General features: G+C 40.9%; 1 protein-coding gene across 8 annotated transcripts in view; it reads left to right on the top strand.

Moving 5' to 3' along the window:
• Positions 1-22,477, top strand: part of LOC308130306 (ankyrin repeat and SAM domain-containing protein 1A) — a 77,106-nt gene extending 54,629 nt beyond the window's left edge. For 2 of the 8 annotated variants that reach the window (XM_080496583.1, XM_080496580.1), the window contains 11 exons: positions 9,104-9,202; positions 10,437-10,583; positions 11,735-11,842; positions 12,049-12,219; positions 12,306-12,446; positions 12,528-12,599; positions 12,693-12,779; positions 13,540-13,677; positions 15,104-15,286; positions 16,701-16,799; positions 18,850-19,894. In XM_080496583.1, coding sequence (XP_080352709.1) covers positions 9,104-9,202; positions 10,437-10,583; positions 11,735-11,842; positions 12,049-12,219; positions 12,306-12,446; positions 12,528-12,599; positions 12,693-12,779; positions 13,540-13,677; positions 15,104-15,286; positions 16,701-16,799; positions 18,850-18,966 — 1,362 coding nt within the window. In that variant the 3' untranslated portion in view covers positions 18,967-19,894. Of the gene's footprint in view, positions 1-9,103; positions 9,203-10,436; positions 10,584-11,734; positions 11,843-12,048; positions 12,220-12,305; positions 12,447-12,527; positions 12,600-12,692; positions 12,780-13,539; positions 13,678-15,103; positions 15,287-16,700; positions 16,800-18,849; positions 19,895-20,765 lie in introns of those variants that run through there. The other 6 variants (XM_080496582.1, XM_080496586.1, XM_080496581.1 and 3 more) reach the window with 6 other exon arrangements.
• Positions 22,478-22,885: the final 408 nt, after the last annotated feature.

Raw genomic sequence — 22,885 nt, 5'->3', positions numbered from 1 at the left:
AGGTTGTCCTTTACTCTCAGGGTTGTCTACAATTTCATTATATTATTCATTTCTGTTTCTATCTTTTTCACTTTTAAGAAACACGTTTTTTTCCCACATGCTACCACTTCACATCATCCCAGCTGATGTTACCCTCGATTAAAAGTGAGATGATCTCATTAGTTTCATCTGATGTTCAATTAGCTATAATCCCGTAACGACTTGGGTTTCAGCATTAACAAGATATTAATTTGGGAATCTTTTACTGTGAGTGGATTTACCCCCATAACTCAATTTTACAATCGAATCACATCTCCTCTAAGCATTCGCATTATTCAGTGTCATAGGTTTTCCTCCTGTTGATTTTACAGGCTTTTAAGCAGAGCATCTATTGATGTTTGCTGTAGCTCCACCATGAGCAGTTGGAGTTGATCCAATGTCAAATACTGAATTTCAATGTCATCACAGAGGCTGTGTGTGATCAAATGAGGTACATTCTACATCCCCAGTTTGTTTTCAACTCAAGAGGCCATGGGGCTTCAACACACACACACACACACACACACACACACACACACACACACACACACACACACACACACACACACACACACACACACACACACACACACACACACACACACACACACACACACACACACACACACACACACACACACACACACACACACACACACACACTCAGTCAGTCAGAGAACTAGTTGCCAAAAAAGCTCGGCCAGATCTCGGTGAGCAACGAGGCGCTGTTGCCAAACAGACAAGTTCATGACGCTCACCGGCTGCAGTGACACTCCAGGTTGGCTTTGCAGCTTTCTTTCAGTAATGAGTGCTGATAGAGGAGAGAATAAGGGACACAGTTAATGGGCCGAACTGTTGTGCAGGTTAGCAGGGGAACAACTATACTCGGTGTCAGGATAAGGCTCTTCACGCACCTTCTTTTTGAACACTTAAAAGAGATTCATCGGTAACAGGTTTTCATCCCACGAAAAGACAATGTCTGAATGTGCTACAATCCTTCTGCAATAAAACAACAGGCATTGTGTTGCATTGAGCCCAGCAAAATGTTTTGTTGTGGTAGTCACTTTGCAGAATATACATATAACAGCTGTCCAGCATGCTTTTTCAGCCCAGGCTCAAAATAATCAGACTACATAACAATCCACTTATTTCTTCTCCAGCTTTGGTCCAAAACCTGGTGACATGAATACAAAAAGGGTTGCATATGCACAGTAATATAAGTAAAAATACTTAAAAACATTTCAGTTAACAAATACTTCATAAATCATTACAAAATCATAAGTGTTTGAACTGGTAAAAACAGAAGGGATCAAATAAAAGAGAATTTCATTTATGTATCTTGTTTATGTTTTATGTTTTAGACACATTAACAAGCACAAAACAAATGAACCTCCCTATTTATCATCTTATCAGGACACATTAGAGATTGGTTTGTTTTGATCTTATTAAGGATACTTTGTTCTTTGAAAAATAAATAAAAGCTCTGTAAGGATAGAAAAGGAAAATGTAGGTGATTTCTTTCACTATTTGGAAGGTACCAAAAAATCTTTACTGCGTTCTGTTACACCAGTACGCAAAAGGCATTTTAAATCAGTAGTTTCTTTTGGAAGGATTTTAATAAACTGTGCTCGTGAAAACATGACATGGCATCAAATCTGTGTTTGAAGCACAAATTGTCAGATTGATAGGCATCAATAATTTGAGGATCTTAGAACTTAACTTTTTGATTTGGTCAGATAATGTTCCCCCTTTAAATGAAAAAAAAAAACCACATTATCTCTAAAAACTTAGAAGCTGTTACCCTGAGTTGGGATGTATCTGAGATCTCGGAGGCATTTCTGTGATACAACAAACATCACTTTGTCTGCTTTGAAAGATAAAACGTTGACCCAGAATTAAATGGCTTCTTTCATTAAATATTTACATGGATTCATGTGCAATTATTAAAATAGAGGAAAACAGTTAATGGCATGGAGTGGAGAGGATATGCACTGATTGAAAAGGTGGAATCCCAGAATAAGAACACCCAAGGTTTGTATGCAGATTGAGGGTTTTCTATTTGGCCTTTGTGTGAAGGGGGTGGTGTGGGATTTTCCCAGATAATCTGGAGTTTTGATTTGGAAAATCCATTATGTTGTTTCATTTTCATCAATTAAACCATCAATTCGACTACAACAAGACTGATAGCAGTCTGTATTAGTTGATTCTGCGCGTTTTCACTCCATGTGCAGTAATGACAATGATTGGAAAATTGGCCGATTGTCATTACAGCGAGGATTCTCCTGTGATCAGTGTCAGCTATTGTGAGATCATAGGGCCATAGAAGATAGATGGATGGATGTATCTATCCAGCACTTTGCTTCAATCAACACTTTAGTAATGCTTTAATGAGGTTCCATTGTATTACCCTCCCCTGAAGTTTGTGGTCCTTCTGTGAGAAGTTACTGCTGTGACAACATTATGTTTACGCTGTGCCAAATGAAGGTCAGTATTGATTGTCTAATGGTTTTAGTCATTAAGGCTTTTTAATTTGACAAAATTATTATAAATGAGAAAATTAGATTTGCTGGAGCCGAATTCCTTTTGTATGATGAATAGCACCACAATGCCAGAAAGTTCTCCCAGAATAAATATGAGAATAACTGTGATGTATATGCACCTCTTGCCATGGAAATGTATGCTAGAAGCAATGCTGGCTGACTAATTCCCCTGCACGATGATACTCACGTGAACAATCTTTTAGTCTACTTTACATAACCCCAGAATAGAGTATTCATCCACTTATCTGCCTTCTCCTTCCCACCCGGTGTAATCAACACTCGTGCTTAAGTCTGTGTTGAAGCCTCTGAAGTTACTCTCAGGGTTTAATCTTCCTACTGTCTTTTAGTCTTTCACACCCTTCTTCCTCAAGCTTTGAGCCCCCTTTTTTTTTTCCCAAAGCAGAGAGCTGGCAATATTTCTATCTTTAAACGCAGCTTACAGACCACCTGGCTTTCTTAAAATCACTGGAGGATTTAGTAAAAAGCTGTAACCTTTAAACGGCGTGTCCTCCTCACAGCAAACGACGACCTTTCAAGAGTTACAATTCGGTCTCAATTGGAAATGAGCATTACCCTCCGAGTCACCTTGTGCTTGCAAAACATCTTTAATTGTGTTGAATGTGTGTGCATTGTGCAATAGGAGGCCAGGTGTCATTGAGTGCTGAATTGCTTTAAGTCTGAATATGTACTGAAGCTCTGTGACGGTGAACATATGATGATGCTTTCAGCAATTCATATGAGGAACATTTCAGGAGTGGAGCACTTTGTTGGCTTTCTTGGTTTTTCTCATTTCTGGATATTTTTGTTTCTGACTTCTGCCCTGTTGGCCGCCAGATGATGAATAATTAAACATTTTTAATTAGTTTACAATTATTGGCTCGAATAGTGCCATAACATCTGTACAGATCTGGCGCATCCTATCATCAGACGTAAAATTCAGCATCAATTGAGAAGCAGAATCCTGACTTGTACTAGTCTGTTAAAACCTGACTTTTAATCTTAATGTAGATAGTAAAGAAAAGATAAACCATTAGGTGCAAGCCTGCTGTAGTCAGTGTGCAGTGAGATCACAAATTAAACAGTGTTTACTTTGCCACTCAGCCCACTGTGGTCTCTGTCTACCCTACAGGCTCGCTCCAGAAGTGGATCAATAACAGCAGTGATTGTATTGTGTTCAAGCAGCGTGGCAGAGACAAGCCTCTTCTGAAACCAATTAGATGCTTTTTATCGACTCTGGGCGCAAATGTCCCCGCGAAACAAGCTCTGTGCAGCCGTGCCGTTCTCCGCTGGCTCCGGCACTGACAAGTTCACGGAATGAAAACGCTCCCTTCCCTCTGTTCCCCTGCTTCTGAGTAAAGCTGCTGGTGGCTTCATCATCAACTGTGACAGTGTCGACCAACTCGGTTTGTATTCGAGGCAACTGTCTCATGGACGTGCTCCTGCAGGGCGTCTCTCTCTCTGTCCCACGTCTGCTTTGATATGGCCAGCTGAAGGAGAACAAATTTACTTTAGGATTCAAGGCAGCTGAGGTGACTCAGAGCTTCTTAGAGGCGTTAATTTCTCCAGGAAGACCTTGGCTGAACGCAAAAGTTGCTCACAGTTTAGGCCAACGTCATCTTGTTGTTCCTCAACGCTGTTTTAATTTTTACAACTTTCACCTGTTTTCAGCAAAGTGGTGAAGCTGCAGTGAGTCCTTGCAATCAAGCCCTCCTGGAAAATCCCGTAATAGCTCCATTCATTAGTGGCTCAAGGATTGGGAATGGATTAATTGATTTGTCTGCTGTGTCACAGTGATGGATTGTACATTTATGCAAACAATGCGGCCATCGCTTAGATCAAAAACACGTCTCATTGTCTTCTGAGGCTTCCTCCTCAGGACTGGTTGCTGTTATGGCAGCTGGTTTAGGAGGACAAACAATGATGTCCGGCACTGTTGGTTCACTGTCCTTTTCAATGGGTAGAGAGTGTGATCCCTGCCCCCGAGCAACGGCCTGAATTCAGAGTGGCTTCACACCAGAGGGACCGCTGCGGCTGTTTTCTGGGCAGGCCGAGCAGGGCCAGCATTTTAATGAGACGATGGGGGATAACAGAGACGGATGGGCTGCACAAGCAGAGACACAAAACCACCCAGCCTAAACTACTCGAGATGCGTTGTTGTGCTGACGTTGGGGTTTCTCCCAACAAATGTAGTCTCGCTCTTTTACACCCGTCGAGTCTGTGATGGAGAAAAAGTGGAACCAGATAAGTCCCCGCAGAGGTATCACCACCGCATCACTCTGTTTGTGTTTGGAAGGTCTTTGAATGGGGATAAATGTCTTGTCAGGACACGGCAGAGGTGAATCTAATATTTATAATGAAGACAATGAAATTTTTATTAACCTGGGTGCTTATCGAGCGTCTCTCTCTCTCCTTCTTAAGATTTACCACCCGGTGCTATAAGGGATGGAACTATATGAATCAGTTATTTCAGTTTTCTATTAATGTGGTCATTCGAGTGGATCAAAATGTCATGAATCAATAAATAAATATATAAAGCAATGTTAGCTCAGGCGTTCATGCTCATGCACAGGTTTCGCGTTGAGGTCTTACCCAGAACTTGAATTGCTTCATTGCTCTGTGAATTCTATGTTGCATGGTTTTCACACAGCGGTGCTCTTGTTCTTATTTTCATCCCTCAGTTTTGTAAACTAAAACTTTCCATTTTCCCGTCAAGCAAAGAGTCCTTGTTTATTCCATGTGTCATTCTGTTGCTGTCTTCAGCCACTTTCTACACAGGTGTTTGTTGTCTGATACGTCTCCCATGGCAGTATTATCAGTTTACCGGGAGCTGAAAGCACTTTCTCAGGTGCACCGAGAAAGGTTCAGTGTTGGATTATAAAACTACTGTGCTACTAAGTCAAATGCAATCTGTTCTATTTCCAATGAAAAATTGTTTCATTGTAACATGGGCATGTTTCAGATTTTCTCAACGTTTCCAAAAGCAAGTCCTACTAGATGTGTGTGTGAGACAAACCCTGCCAGTTCAAACGTTTATCTATACCCTGTGTGTCTGTTCCAAAGCTGCATGTGCACTTTTATTGGTTTCAAATTTAGTAAACGCCCTCCTGTGCACGTTGAGTCATAAGGAATTGAATCTACATTCAGCCAATAGACTCAAAAGGAAAATGTCAATTCACTGGGTCTCAAGTTATACAGGGGTAAAAAGCAGAAAAAAAGATGGGCCTTTTGTCAGTGCATTAGGTAGTTAACAGTTAATCGATATTGAAATGGTTGGCGATTGATTTCATTAAATTGACCAGTTGATTAACAAGCCGGCCGTTTCAGTCGTCTCCCACTAAACCACTGAACCCAGGCGACCTTTTATTGCTCTTTTGTTCTGTTAACATGATTACTTTATTTGTGGAACGACATCCAACATAACTGAACTTTTAAGATACAACCAGGTATGAAGGATGCCTGCTCACTACATGAAAATATAGGAGGCAACACAAGACAAACAAAGAAGCCTCACTGAGACTTTTCTACTTACCAGGAGAAAAATGCAGACAATAACCCAGAAAATGGATGCAGAGTGTTGAGCCAGTCTGTTCAAGCCGCATTTCCCCCTCCAGAGCCATTTATCAGTTAATCTCCAGTGGGACAGTAATGCAATGATCCATGCGCGGTGAAAGCACTATTATCCATCCAGCTCCCCAAATAGTTTCAGTCCTCGGCTGGAGAGGCAGCGATCAACGCGATGCTGCTCAGAGATAATATGCTTTAAGTAGTCAGTTTAGCGTGCACTAAAGGGATAGTGTTCAAGAGATGCATCATGGTATATTGCGTTAAATGCAGCATTTATAAAATATAACACCTTATTATCAGACTACTGACATCAGTAATGCAGTTATTGTTATTGTTACATTTGTCAGACATGAAAAAAGTTGCGGAGCTACTGTCTCTTTCGTTCCTGCTCATTGCATTTAGCTTTGCTTTTAGCGAATATTGAAAAACGGGTCCCGTTAAACTGGACAGAAAGTGACCTTATTTTGTAACTTTCTACTCAAATATCAATGTTAAATTGAATGAAATATAGAAAAAATAGGAGCAGTTGTATTAATCAACATATACGGTCATTTATTTCCATTTCCATACTTTTTAGCGTACAACCAATGAGTCAAGTCATATTTAGTATACTTTCATTGTGAATAGCAGTATGCATCAGGCATTATCCTCAAATGTTTAGAGACAGTCTTTAAAAACTTATGTCTATTATGATAATTTTTTACTCAGAAATGTGTATGTATGATACATATATGTATGATTTCATTCACATTTATGCCACTTTGCAAGAGATTTGATTGTAGATATGTATGTTCACTTTAGGGTTTGTAACCCTTTCAATAACCCCTCGATTTGAAATTCTCAATTTACACATAGTTCTTCATCTCAGAAACGGGTTCAAGTTCTTCATCACTGCAGAACGTTACCCTTTCTTATTCACTTCAGCACCTGCACTTGAAAAGAGCAGATTTTAATTTTTGTCTTATTGCCATTAGCAAAATGACAAGTGTGCACCAGTATTTCACGAATGAGTTGTTAGACTGACTCGCATGACGCTTACGGGTCAGGTAGTGGGTCACAGCACCAATCCAATAATCACTTTGTGCAACTGAAAAGTTTCAGGGAGCTGAAGTCTGAATAAAAAGTGAAGGCAGCGTACAAGGTCACCAGTCCATCTCAGGAACTGAGAGATGATCAATCACTCACATTCAGACTTCACATGCAGCCTCAAAACTGGATTCAAACCTGGGATGTTCTCACAGTGAAGCAAGAATGCATTAGCCAAACAGTGAATGGGAGCACACAGATTACTTTAACTTCAATGCTTTTGAAAGCAGAAACAAGCAACTGCAACCATCAGGCACTTTACTTCACTAGGCAAATGTGAGTAGTAGCTACTCACAAACCAACAAACCAACTTTCCCAAGCAGTTTTTGTGTTCCTTTCTAACTTTTTGTTTTCTCACCGTCAAACAAACCAAAATCCTAACAAAAAAGTCAGCGGTGGCCTCGAGGTTAGACAAGCTTACTTTGGCTCGAAAGTTTGAGTCGAGTAGAAATACATTTTTAATCCTAGAGCGGAATTCCTTTAAGCATTGCTACACATAGAATAGAAAACACAGAATAACTAGAAAAGAAAGTTGAATATCAAATAATGAAAAAATTATAGGGTATAAATTAAATAAGTAATATTAAATATCAACAAGACTTAGCATATTAATATTCATCCCACTGCTGACGAGTCGCCACTGTGGCTCCCTGAGCAAATCTGTCAACCCCGAAGGTGATCAATTAAGTATGCTTTCTTATTGTTTCTTCCGACAGACGTTACCTTCTCGTATGACATACAGGATCGATCAGGTCAAACTTTTTTGTCGTTGTCATACTCGGCAAAATTGCGAGGGACATTATAAATCTACGGGAAGCATTACACAGATTACTCTGCAGTTTTTAACTCACCGACAGCTCACTCCTGCCTTCAAACCTTTCCCCCTCACATCTTCAACAAAATCAGCCTGTGCAACAGACGACTTCTCCTCAATCCCGTTACCACTTTGTGTGTTTGTGTTGTGTTTGCACAGAAGTGGGAGCCATAGGATTAACTCCCGGTTTCTTATTGACGAGTCAGCCACATGGACCCTGAGCTGTCACAATTTGTTCCTGAGGCAGCAGTTCCCATGAAGCATTATGATACTCACACAGATGAGATTTAGTTGCTGACCCCGCCCGTCAAAGCAGCACCGCTTGCATTTATTACTCATGGATACCAAGCTGGAACCAGCAGCTCTCGCCAACTTCCTACTGGTCAATCTGAAGTAGTTTCGCTTTGTGAGAACTTGTTTCGAAGCGTGAAATCAGCCAACAAGATGCTAACATGAGGGATGTCCAGGGCAGAAATAGAGGTTTTCCTCTCGCATGGTGAAATGTTTTGATTTTCCCCTGTAGCCACAGGCTACAGTCGACTATTGACGCTCTCGTTTTCCACTCCTCCATCTCATATCGCTGACCACTCTGCAGCTCTGACATTGATTTATCGTGGCTTTCTCCATTATCCATTACCTGCCACACAGTCTCAAAGGTGATATTGTGTGTAACCAAAGCCTGTTTTGACCATCATTCACTGCATCCCTGTCGAACCCCCCCCCCCCCCCATCCACACATACACACACACTCAAGGCTCATTTAAGGGCTTATCGATGCCGCCCTCTCTTACAACAGTCTGTAGGCTGCCTTGTTGGGAAAGATCTCAGGAGTGTAACTGACCCTTTTCTGCAATGGCAGCATGCTTGTGATCAATATTTACTCTGCTTACACATGCTCTTCTCTTTTGAGGATTTCAGGTTTCATCAATGATTTCAATAACCTGTATATGCCTCTAACTGTGCGATTATGCAGCTTCGTTGCAGGATAAGTTGATTAATCCTAAAGCTTCTGAAGGACGCACGTATTTAAAAAGTCATGCAATGATTGACAATGATGATCTTTTCTATTTTGATTCTGCAGGGGAGTAACGTAATGGAGGACCAGGACTTGAGGGAGATTGGAATCACAGATCCAAGTCACAGAAAGAAGATCCTGCATGCAGCACGTTCATTTCCAAAGGTGATAAATCAATGGCCAGATTCTACAACTGTATTTTTTCCCAGTGGCAATTTGATTGCAATCAGCAGTCTTGAATGTTAATAATCCTTGATTTTATTGTTATTCATCTGACCTATTCCCACTTGAGGATTTTCAAGACAAAAGCTCATTAAATTTTTTTGCAAATGACGAGATGCCTTTCTTCCCTTTTGAAAAGTAAATATAAACATCTGTGGCATATTTTCTTTTGTGGAACAGAAATGTTATTCACACCACCAATCAGGGAATGAGTTCTGTGGGATTTTAGCAAAATGATAGTTCATATTCAAAAGAGGATCTAAAGATATGACCCACTAGTTAAAAATAAGTGATGTTTTCTTTCTTTTTTGCTTTTAAGCCCTTAAACCAGCCAGAGCACAAATCCTCTTTCCTCACATGTTATAAATGTGTCCATGTTCAGTTACATTTAATTCAAATACATTTGCTGATCATTAAATATACAATATATTAAAAGTTTAATATCAGATCAATACAACCTTAAAGAACAAGCAGAATGAGACAAAATGACAATCCAGTTGTCGTGTCATAGAAAATCTTGTGTTGGATTGTTAATGTATCTAACCAGCTGTCCAACTTGCTCCAGTCTGCCCAGTTGTGTAGTACAAGTTTGGACCACAAGATGGTAGATTGAGTCACTTAAACAACCAGCGGGTAGTAGGAATAATATACACAACAATGGCTGAAGTTGTAAGCTTCAGCACAGTGTCATCTTATGTTAATTTAACAAAGAAAAATATGCAACAGCAAAGGATAGACCGATGCTTACACTACCACCTGAAGTAGAGAATAAGCTTGACCTAAATTATATGTTGTGCCTCTTTTAAATACAGCAGAAGTTGGTTGCCAAGCCACATAGTTGAATCAAGCGTGTTTGAACAGAAGCAGGCCTATAAAGATCCACTGTAATCAGGATTCGAGATCAATGCTTGAAAAAGCATCTGACTTGATTCTGTGTCACTTGTCTTATTTTTTCACCATTTCCCCTTTTGAACGCGCCATTGAAGAGTTTCCACTGTGTTAGCATGTTTAGTTAGTCACATAACTAACGTTTTCTGCAGGCTTGCTTTAGTCATATACGTGTAAGGGGAAGTAAACAGATTCCTGTAGGGGGAATTGATTTAATGGCCATTGTCCTTCAAAGTGTCTGTGAATAATGAAGTCCCCCCCCCCCCCCCCCCCCCCCCCCCCCACACAGGTGAAGGCGCTGGGCTGTGACGGGAGCAGCTCACTGTCCTCCTGGCTGGAGAACCTGGGCCTGCATGAGTACTTGCACAACTTCCTGGCCAGTGGATACCACTCTCTGGACTGTGTGAAAAACCTGTGGGAGCTGGAGATCGTCAATGTGAGTCACAGCAACACACAAGGACGGCGAGAAGTTATTGGAGGGTGAAATTGGTTCTCAAGTTTGTCAGAGAAAATGTGGGACGGGGAATGAGCTTGACAGTCTGGCTTCGGTTTGGGTGGAAACTGTAAACAAAGACTTTGTTGGTAGATCCATGAATAGTTTTGATATTTGAACTTTATATCTTGACAGGCTGAAGAAAGCAACACATTTTCATGTTTCACTGCCTGAAAAAACTGTTAAAATGCCTTTTGATGTTTCATGAGGACAAATAAACGTGTTTACATTTAGAACTACTGAAGACTGCAATTTAAACATCAAAATTGTGTCTTGGGATGTATTCCTGTTTTGAAAGATATTTAAAATCTGTAGATATACAAATGTTCATCATGTAATGAACACCAGTATTTTCATCACTATTTATTCTTTGTTGATGGACTGAAACTACTTCTTCTGCCTGTCATAGTAACATGACCTTTAACGCATAAATGCCCGACGCTGAGTGCTGTGATGCATGTTGATGATGGTGTAAAACAATCACATGTGGAACTTTTTCACCTCTGAAAACAGGAACAATGCTACTTTTAGAACATGCAGAACGCAAATGAGAGAGTCCATCTACCTAAATAAACTCTTTTTGTAATCCAATTCTCTTAAAATATTAAACTTTTGAACAAATTGTTAATGTATCAGTATATTTAAGTCCATAAAGGGCATCAGGAGTTAAAAACTAGCCGATTCTACAGTGCAACTTTGAAAGACTTTTGACAACCCCTATAAACAAGGAAGCATTTGAATAGTCACAAACTATTGATATACGCAACATCTGTACCTGCAATATCACATACTGAGTATCACACTGGAATTAAAATCGGTTGCATTGCACAGAACAAATCTGCACTTCTTGATGAATTATAGCCGCTTGTATATCAGTAAAGTGGTAATGAAGCATTGGCAGGAAAATAATACCAGGTCACCTTTGTGACAAAAACAACATTAACTGGCACAAAATGAAATCCGCAGCCGCTCTTTCAAGTTTGTTTTTTTTCTTTTATAATAGGCCCTTGAGACAGAAGTCTTGTTTTCTAGTGTTTCCTTAAGTATCTGCCCTTTTTCCCCCCAAAACATAATGTCTTCCTTCTTTTCTTTAGGTGTTGAAAATTTCCCTACTCGGGCACAGGAAACGCATCATTGCTTCTTTAGCAGAGAGGCCATATGAGGAGCCTCCAGTCAAACCTCCTCGATTGTCTCAGATTCGGGTGAGGACACGCACGCAAGCAGATCTACGCTGTGTTCACCTATCCAAGTTTACTTTTCACAGACTTCTAATGTTGTAAGATGAAGGTTTTGTTACTCATGTCATTCGTTTTCAGCATTCAATCATTTCAATTGGTACAAAACATGTTTACTTCACAATGTTTTTTGATAGAGAGAGATGTAAACATCTCTGATTTGTCACCTGCAGTGCCAAGACCTGCCTGCTTCCCAGAGTTCGTCTCCACTCAGTCAGATGGAGCCCTACACCGGACGCTCCATGGACCCTCTGCTGCCTGCAGGAGAACCCAGCCGGAAAAAAGTGGCAGATAGTGAATACGACGCCTCCCAAAAGCATCGCAGTGAACGACACAGGCCTCACGTATGTGTCTTATCAGTGTGGGATGTGGTGATCACAGCGAATCTCTGCCAGGTTTTTTTTTAATGTGATCGTGATTGCCCCTCCAGCAGGAGCGGTACGAGGATTGGCATCGGGAGCCTCGTCTGACCCTGCGACCGCCCAGTCTAGCAGCTCCGTACGCCCCGGTGCAGAGCTGGCATCACCAACCTGAGAAACTCATCTTTGAATCCTGCGCATACGAAGCTAATGTACATCCACAACTTCAGTCTTCCTGTTTTTACACTTTTCCAATACAAAATGTAACAAAATCTGTTGTGTTGCTTCTACAGTACCTGGGTTCCATGCTCATTAAGGACCTGAGGGGTACCGAGTCCACGCAGGACGCTTGCGCCAAAATGCGGGTATGCAAAAAGAGTCTTCAGATCCTGACGATAAATACAAAACATTCTAAGTGTGTTTTGACTGACCAGTCGATCGTCCTCATCTTCCTCCAGAGGTCAACAGAACAAATGAGAAAGGTCCCAAGCATCATCCTCTCCATCACGTACAAGGGGGTGAAGTTCATCGATGCAGCAAATAAGGTCAGCGGTTGGACACACATGCCCCATAGGAGGAATTGCAGTTCCCAAGTTTTGGTTAATTTCTCTCTTAATTTATGCCAAATAGTTTCAAACCAGTAGTGAAAGTATGTCAAATGTTTGATGACTCATCCAGGGTCTTTCCGAGTGCATCCATTAGAAATCCATATGTTGTTTCTCCTCTGTCGTCTCGTCCGCATCAGCTGCCGATTGATATTGGCTGCTGTTGGCAGGAACTGGGCACAATTGGCTACTTAAAATGTCGATCAAATCTCGAAAGTGCCGACTTCACTTTGAAGCATTTTCACTGGAAATACGCGAACATGCATGGAATAAATGTTATTCAAAAAAAATCTTTCAGGGCTGTCCTTAAAGCCATATGACACATTGTATAAATATTGTCATGATTTCAACTGGAATATTATTTAATACTCCTTTATATTGCAGCAAACAGTTGTAAATGTCATTCCCGCAAGTTTTCACATCTGTCCGTGGCTTTCTTCTCTTGCTGGGAACAAACATGATCATATTGGCATTTATTTGACATTTATGAATAAAGACATAAATTCAGCCAGTTCAGTGGGATATTATTTTCTATTATACACACATTTTCCTGTGGCGAAAAGAAAAACGCAATCTGCACCTCAGTGTTTCGTCTTCATTCGGTCTTTTTGTCTGGCACAGCCTGATATTGTCTCAGCACTAGGATGACGCCACGGTTTGACGCAAAGCTTTCTTATGCTGTTCTCTTTTCCTGTTGCAGAACATTATTGCCGAACACGAGATTCGTAACATTTCTTGTGCAGCTCAGGATCCTGAGGACTTGTGTACGTTTGCCTACATCACTAAGGACCTGCAGACCAACCACCATTACTGCCATGTATTCAGCACTGTAGATGTGGTGAGTCCATCCTTACGCTCAATATTATTTGCCTGGAGTAACGTGTATATACTCTCCAAACTCCAAACACTAACAAAACTGCGGAGTACATACGTTTTTAAGAGAGACAAACAAAGAGGAAACCTTCTTGTGAATATTTCATCAAGTGCTGACAACTTTTCTCGTCTGGTTAAATTTGAATTCCAACGTCATCTCCTGCAGCCGCACTCGAGAAACGTGTCAGTCTGCAAGGTCAACACTGTTATCTCGAGCCCGCCCTCGCTCTTTGAGGTGTTACGCTTTCAGTTGGGGTTTGATTGCTCACCCCCCCCCCCAATCCCCATCCCCCCGTGGATACATTGGCTCTGCAGCCATGATAACTGCCCCTCCATTACCTTGGACGTGCCCCCAGAGAGGTGGTGAATTTTGTCACTGATCTGCTTCATAAGGGTCCACATCAGTTGGACTGATCTCAGGTTTCTGTGTGGATTTCTTCCGTGTGGCTGAAAGCAGAAACCAGGCCTCAGCAGGACGTGCTGCAGCCTGGAGAGTTGGGACAACCGCGAGACGTGATCACTTCATTTATACTGCATCCACTTCGCTCTGTTTGGCACAGTGCGTCAAGGAAATATGTGCTGGTGTATATGATGTAACTGCCTGAAGGCAGGTCTTGTTTTCCAACTTCACAACGTATTTAAAAAAAAAAAAAAAAAAAAAGTGTCTCCTCTTTCTTTACTTCTGAGGGACGTCACATTTTTCCAAGACAAACATAATCCGGCAGGTTTGAAGCTGAGCTGAAGAGGATATATCCAGTTTAGAAACTGAGCAGTGCTGAGCTCCACAATACCACTAAGATTACTGCCACTATCTTCCATGTTATGTAATTTAGTTTTGAAGACTTTTCAGGGAATACATTCTTTGTTCTGACATGTTGTACCGTCTCCTCCAAGCTGGGTTGAGTGGTGACGTTCTCAGCGCTGGAAAAACTTTGACAATACTCATCTATGATTCGATCACTGTCCACTGTCCAAATTTAGTCAAATTTAAGAACTTGGGTTCATGATTGATTTTATATTTATGTGATATGTACTGGTCAATAATGAGAAAAGAAGTCATACTATCTGTTAATTTAGTAATTGATTGAACTCCTAAACAAGCTGATTAGAAGAAATTCAAACTTATATTCTTGCCTCCCTGTTTCTTTATTTTTCCTATGAACTGAAATTATTTTGAACACTTTCTTTTTCATCTACAGTTAATGGACAAAAAAAAGTCCCTATTTTATATGACATTTAAATTGCATTCCTAAATTATTTACAGTGATACTATCCATCCACCCATCTTCTAGAATGCTTCCTGAGCATTGTAGGGTTGAATTCTATTAGTTTTGAAATCATTATAATCTTGGCTGTCGGTTTGATCTTCCTCCGTCTCTGTTCGTTAACAGAACCTGACCTATGAAATCATACTGACCCTGGGTCAGGCCTTCGAGGTCGCCTACCAGCTGGCCCTGCAGGCCCAGAGGACCAAACAGCACCAGAACTTCCCGGTGGGACCCGGTTCAGAGGTCATTGAGACGAAGTCCAGCCGACCCGTCCCCAGACCGCGGGGCAGCGTCCGGAAGTCGGGGGTGAGTTGGACGTCAGACGTTCTGCAGACAAACATGAACACAAAACTCGTCTCGTCTTAAACTGAAGCAGGAATCGGGGCAAAATGCCAGAAACTATTTGAAATTTGAAGAATTTGTCTGCAGCAACTTAATTATTCAATTAAATGTTTTTTTAATTTTCTTTTGCTTTACAGTCACATTAGAATTTATTGTAAATTAAAGTCCTCAGATATGAATTTTACCATCTGGTTGTTCAGTCTAAAAGATTCAACTACGAGTTACATTTAGTAAAATCAGTCACATCATAAGTTACATCTGGTTTGATAAGTTTTAAAACCAAGTAAAAAAACATTTTTTAACAAAACTTAGCAATTTGTAAATTAACATTTTAAGAGACTTATGACATTTTAAATGTAATGCTGACAGTGATTAGCTCATTTAAAGCCACTTGAAAGCTATAATTTAAGCCAAGGATGGGAAACGGATTTCATCCTCACTATCATAAAGCCACATTTTAACACAGCATGCCAACCGCAAGGAATTCTGAGAACAACGACTTAAATGAAAATGACGCATTGTGTGTTTCTCAAGCTTCACATATGCATAAAAATGAACAATTTTATTCATTTTGCAAACTGAGCCACAAGGTGTGTTTGCGGGGGCCGTGTGTGGTCCACGCACCAGCACTTTCTTATCTCTTATAGAGGCTCTGACGTAAACCAGGAGTGTGATAGTTTCTAATAGTAATTGTAGCCTTGGGTTATTATATCTTTGAGTTACCTTGAGAGACCTCAGAAATTGTGTCAAATTAAAAAAAAAAAAAAAAAAAAAAAAAGGTAACAAGCTTTTTCTTTTTTTTTCTCACATCACAGAGCAGCTCTGACACCTGATGTAATTATCACCCCCTCATGGCTTCATACGTCTCACTTTGTGGAATCAGACCCTGAAAACACATTTAGCTGGAGGTCATTTGTACCCGTCGACGTCTCCTCACATCATTATGGGTACACTGTGCCGAGGTTCATCAGGCCATTAGCATTAAACCATTAAAGTCCTGAGCTGGTGCTGAATATAAATGAGCGGACTTCACCCGGGGGGGATGCGTGGCTCGCCTCCAGCTCAGAGGGGAATCGTGACGCTTCCTGAACTCTCTGCATGCGTTTCACTCATACCTGCACATTCTTCCCAAGTCGGTCGGGATAGTTCGACCCCCTCCATACTCTCACAGTTGCTCTCACATGTAAACTTCCCTGCACTTTTTTTTTTTTCTTCTTTCTACAATCAGACTCTTCTTGTCTCATGCTACTCAAAAGTGTGTGTTGATTTCTCTGTGATTCTCACTCGGCTTCTCTCTCTCTTGTCTGCCGCTCCCCTGTTTCTCCCTCCGCTCTCTGTCCGACTCTGCTCTTGTCCCGGCGGTGCTTGTCCCTCCCAGGACTCTCCTCCTCTCGACAGTCGTTGCTGTTACTGTTACACCTGCACCACCCACCGTCCCTCCTTCCTCCCGCTGCACTCTGCCAGCCCTGCTGCACAGGTGTTGCCTCCCGTCCCATACACACACCATTCTCACCCTTTTTCTGTCGTCCCGTTTCTGCTTCTGTCCTCGACTGCAACGGAATCCCCCATAAATCATTTTATGTTGTGCTTCTTTATGACTGTGGTTCTTCCAGAAGAAGGTTATGACTGTGCTTCTTTATGACTCTTAATACTTTGTGGAGAAAACGAGTTAAGAGAAGAGGAGCGTGTAAATCATTTTAGCATTATTTTTTTTACTCTGGCGCCCTCTAGTGACAGTACGATAATGGCTGCCAATGTTTACTTTAAAAATATTGTCTTATGGAGAGAAAAAAGTGTAAGTGATGTGACTCCAAAGCTACCACTTTCGTGAAAGTCTCATGTAAAGCTTGTGAAGCTTTAATGAATCCCTTAATAAAAGCTTGGAGAAAAGATTTTAAAGCTAATTGAGCTTGAAAGGTCATTCCTGAACTCAAAACTTCTCATTCCGCTTGTTACTAAATGGACCTTGATGTGTAGTTTTATTAGATTCGGCTTTCAGGGTGAGTGCTTTGAGGGAGTTTTAACTTTGAGGCCGACTTCTATGAGAATCCTGTTGAGAAGGAGAAACCGTGTGAGCTACAGGAAATGGATGAAATTCCGTAAGAGGAATGTTTTTGTCAGGTTAAGCTTTATATAAAGGAAAAATGTACAAAACGTGAATCAAATGACTGAACATTTAGGTACAGTTTTGCTTTAAAACATTATATTTAGAAATAATAAGAGTATTCAGTGTATTCATTGATGATCAGTTAAACTGGAAACCTTGTGTACATTTTACAAACATTTTCAAAATGCCAAAATAAAAGCCATAACAATTATAAGGAAGAAAAGATTTAGAGACTGTTCTCGTGGTGCTGCATACTGGAGGCACAAAGTGGGACGAACAGCTTATGATATGATGGAGGTAGAAGAGGATTTTCAAGCTCTATTCTAGATTTTTCATGAAGCCAATTGAAAGATACCAATATGGAAAAATATGATCTCCCTTCCTGTCAGTATTCTCCTTTGAATCAATTGGAGATTTTTTTTATACTTGTTTGGACATCCAATAATAGGGAATTTCAATAATCGAAATGTAGTGACAAATGCTTGGAAGAATAAAACCCGATGAAGAAGAATAACTAAATAAATAAGAAGAATAACTGAGTCTTGTGGCTCCCAGCAACACTTTGAGATAGTTTTGCTTGCTTCCTGATAAGCAATGAAGATATAAATTATGTTTATTTGCACAGAAACCCAAAATCTAACTCAACTAATGTAGTGTTGCTGTTTACATAAAATTCAAACGACACCAAATGCATAAAAATTATCATATAAAACATTTATTAGTTTCTGAGTGTTTAAAAAAAAAAAAGTACATTTCTCCCAAAACTCCCACCACACTGACTCATTTGTGATCTTTTAATGTGATCAATGGTGAGGCCCATCTCCCACTTTAAAAAGTTAGGCTTAAGATACACTTTAACTTTAATTCAGACTCAGCTATGTTTAATTAACAAGCAGAAAAAGGAGATAAGTCATAGCTTTTAATATATAATATTTTTGTATGAAGCTTAGCAGTCTTTAACATACTGTATTCAGAAAACTTGAACTTAAACGACCAGCATCCTAATATATCGGCACTCATTTTTCTTATTTTTAATACAGTATGCAGGTTTTCAGATGTGATGCCGACTGATATTTAAAGTGACATTTTGAAAACACTTACAACAGAGTGTAATAAAATTGGAATCCTCAAAGTGCTGCTAAATAAGATAAGCAAATAGCTTCTCTGGGTTTGTGTTGAGCTTATGGAAGCAGTTTATTGAAGCTAAAACTTAATTCTAGGTGACACAGTTTCCTGGATTACTTTTGTGTGAATGTCAACACGGGGATTTTACAGTCCGATTGGCAGGTGAATCATTACATGAATACACAAGTGCTCTGTTTAGTAATGCAAACTTAATGCAAACAGCCTCTGTGAGAGTTTTCAATAAACAAATGGCCCAGCAGGCAGGACCTTTGACGCCGTCTCTGTGGACTTTCAGGGCGACGTTGTGGACCAAGAAGGGGACGCTCAGTCCCAGAGCAGCGCCACGTGGCTCGTGGATCCCAAGGAGTCGAAGCGCACCATCAGCACTAAGTACGAGACCACCATATTCTGAGCGGACCACCCTCTCCTCTCCTCTCCTCTGCTTTCCTCTGCCTGCCGGGCCCGGCCTCGCCCTTCCTGCCTCCCCTCCTTCTGTGTGCCTTTCACTGTGACTCTGCCTCCCTCCAGCCGTCGCTCCTGTCCTCCTCTGACAGCACCACTGTGACAACCGGCCGACCCGCCCCCGCCCCTGTGTTTACGCTCAACCACCATCACTTCTAACACTCTTACTCGTGCAACCTCTCCTGCTTCCCTCCTGCAGCTGGTTTCACCCAAACACCACAAGCCCGCCGCCCACCCACACCGCTGTCCTGCTCCCTGTCCACCCACCTGTTCTTCCTCAAGTCTGTGTGCGGCTCTACCCTTTATTTCCCCTCCAACCGTTATCGTCCTGCTCGTGTACTCTTGGTGACGGGCTCTTTCTTCTTTCTCGGTGCTTTTCCCCCCCGCTCTGTTAGGCGACGGCCGCTCTGAGGCTTTTCACTCTGATCTTTCATCTCCCGACTCCTCCGAGCGCTGAGAAATGTGTGATTTACTGCAGCCAGGAGTGACCCGCTGCACACATCCGGTACCTGGATGGACATGTTTCCCGAGGAAACTGTGAAACCAATCCTGTAATTCTATGCACCAGTCAGATTGCGGCAGATGGTTTCTGCTCAGTGAGTTGCAGGTGTTGGAAGAGATTACATATTTAAAAAGAAAAAAGAAATACTTGGAAAGTTTTATTTCTGTCAGTCTGTGCTTGAAGCCAAAGGAGGCTAAAATCCCAGCACTGTGATGAGGCCCATTTTGAAGTCTGCATTATGGAGTCATTTTATACAATGGCCAGAATAGGGCACAGATAAGGGCCTGCATGTTAGTGGTTCTTACTGCTCCAGTTCAAAATACACACCAACGGGGTCAAACATTCAGCCTGTCGACTAAAACCGGCCTTAAATGAAACGCTGACTTCATTTTTTTAATAAAAATAACTGCCGTTTCCACTTTATTTACAGCGGCTCACATTTTTTTCGGAAAAAGTAGCGTAACACAACTCTGAGAAGTTAGGTTCCATATTGCTACTGTGGGAGTTAATTTGTGAAAACGTGCACTAATGCAACATTAGTCTGAAAATAATCGACTGCAGCAGATATTTCTTCACACATTTCCTGAATGAAGCACAATGTTGATTCATTTAATTCCTCGAGGAAGTGAAACGTTTGGGAGGTTTTGAGGAGGAAATTACGAAAAGTTACCAAATTTAAAAATTGCACTTTTTTTCCCTTAAAAAATAGGTATCATGAAAATATACTAGGTCAAATTATTAATAGTCGCTCCTCCCTACAATAAAACATAAAAAAATTTGAAGTCATTATCAATTATTGGTTTTTATACACGTATACCACCCAGATCATATGTGGCCACTGAACCAAAAATGAATCCACACCCCTGGTTTCTTTAAAAAAAACAAAAAACTTTAGGCTACTTTATCTTCACCAGTGTTTCAACCTGGTTGTCCTTCTGGAGCAAAGTTTCACTAAGCACTTTTACCAAATCCCAGAGCATGTAAAAATAAGTGCATTTCTTTTCCCCCTCGTCACGTCTTTGTTTTTCTTCTTTACGTGACAAATGCCTTCAGCCTTCATCCTGTCAGCATTGCCTTTTATTTACCAAGTTAATATCTCACGCCTGCTGGTGAAAACAGTTAATCATTATAAAGTGGAGGTAATCCATCACTGTCATGCTGTTTGTATCCATCATTTAATTTTTTTTTTTTTTTACTGTGTTTTAACTGTAATGTTCTGCGTGTGTGTGTGTGTCCCTCCCCTGTAGCTGAACACTGTGGGAACTCCCAGTCAGTAAGAAAGGACAGGAGTGAGCTCTGTTGCATGGTGTTGGTAAGAGTGTTTTGTTGGAAAAGAGACCCTCTTCAGCGTGTACCAGGCGGGATTGCGCTCGCAGCTCAACCACAATAACACACTCCAGGCCCGGAGACCCCCCCACCCACCCACCCCCCTCCACCCGTCTCCATTCATATCATCTCCTGTCCATCAGTAAGCTGTTTGGTCCGACGCGAGAGCCGGACGGGTTTTGTTATTCTCTGTGCATTTTCTTCCTACCAGCCTGACAGGCCGTCGCCGCAGACGGAGTGTTTACTGTAAATGTACCTGCAGGTTTCAGTGCAGAACTTGTACGTGAAAGGGGAAGTGTCAGATGAGGAATGAAACCTTTTCACTTTAAGCTTTGAACTCCCAGACCAGAGACCTCACACTGTCGGTACACACTCCTCTCCGACTTCTGTAGCAAACGTTGTAGCTTCCTTCCCTCCTTGACCGTCGGCTTCCGTATACATGTAACCGTAATAAACAATGTGATTGTGCATGGGAGGAACTTCTGAACCAAACACACAGAGGCAAAGAAACTGACACTACAAAGATGTTGTTTTTTTTTATAATGATGACATTGTTACAGGGGAATGGCTTTTTTTTTTGTTTGAATTTAAAGTTGTGTCTATTTTTATTTGTAGGTTTTAATTGTTTTACAGGACAATGATTTGTCCTCATTGCTGGAACTGGATCGGGTGTGGTTCATTGCAGCTCTCTCTCTCTCTCTCTCTCTCTCTCTCTCTCTCTCTCTCTCTCTCTCTCTCTCTCTCTCTCTTTCTCTCTCTCTCTCTCTCACCTGTTTTCATGCCAAGATTCTTCACCAAACCTGCCATGCAGGCTGGTACGACTTTAGATTTTAGCTGCAGAACAATAGAGGCACAGCATGCTTCTCTATCTAACTCCCAATATGTTGACTGTTAATGGTACTGTCCAGTCCACTGGCGTGCGTGCGTGTGTGTGTGTGTGTGTGTGTGTGTGTGTGTGTGTGTGTGTGTGTGTGTGTGTGTGTGTGTGTGTGTGTGTGTGTGTGTGTGTGTGTGTGTGTGTGTGTGTGTGTGTGTGTGTGTGTGTGTGTGTGTGTGTGTGTGTGTGTGTGTGTGTGTGCGTGGTACGTTGTCTGGCCAGTACAATAACAATATGGTACACTGTCTTCAGCTCGCTGGTTGTCGGCACCTTCAGCCATCGGCCCGGTCCCGTTCTGCTTTTGCACATTGCTAAAGATCAGGAGACATTTTGGGACTAATCTGATGACAAATATGATGAGAATGATATTGTACATGAATCTAGCGGTCTGTATTTTGATACTTGAATGATTTTTGCTTTTATAGATATCTATATCTATATATATATAGATATATATATAGATATATATATATATATGAATATATGTATATGTATGTACGTATGTAATTTTTTTGTTTTGGGGACGTTTTTCAAAAGAGAGAAAAGGACTATGTCTTATAAACTAAAACATATCGTGAATAAATACCCTGTGATTTAAAAAAAAAAAAAAAAAAAAAGGCTGAGAAAATGACTCAGATGAGGGACCTCACTTCAAGTTGAAAAAAAAGAAAAAAAAGATTGTAAATAACCTTGGGCTTCCAGTCTTTTTTATGATTATTTTTCATAATTGTACAACTAATAAAAGGCGCAGTTAGAAACATTCTTCTGTCTGCCTGCTTATTTGTCCATTTGTTGTGCTTGTTTTAATTTGTTCTATGTACTTTTGCAGGATTTTCTGTTATCTGTCATTATCTGAGCAGGAGTAGCAGCACAAACATCTGAAATAGTGACTTTTCAACATCCTATAAAAGAGCGGTCTAAGTTATCCGTTAAAAAAGTTAATGGTTGCAGTTTTGTGCAGAATTCTACAAATGTGATTTAATTCATTCAAAACTCTCAAAAAAGATGGAATAAAACAGTGATGTGTTCACTGGCAGTTGTGTCAAATAAGTAAAATATATAGTGTGTGTGTGAATCTGTGTTTTGTGCTCAAATTTTAACTCGCTAATCATTTCATATATTAACTGGCTGGTTGAATTTATTCTGCAGCAGAAAAAAACAAAA

Source organism: Blennius ocellaris, assembly GCF_963422515.1.
Source record: "Blennius ocellaris genome assembly, chromosome: 5".
Lineage (NCBI taxonomy): Eukaryota > Metazoa > Chordata > Actinopteri > Blenniiformes > Blenniidae > Blennius > Blennius ocellaris.
Note: the sequence above shows the minus strand (reverse complement) of the source record. Positions and strands in the feature narration are given on the sequence as shown.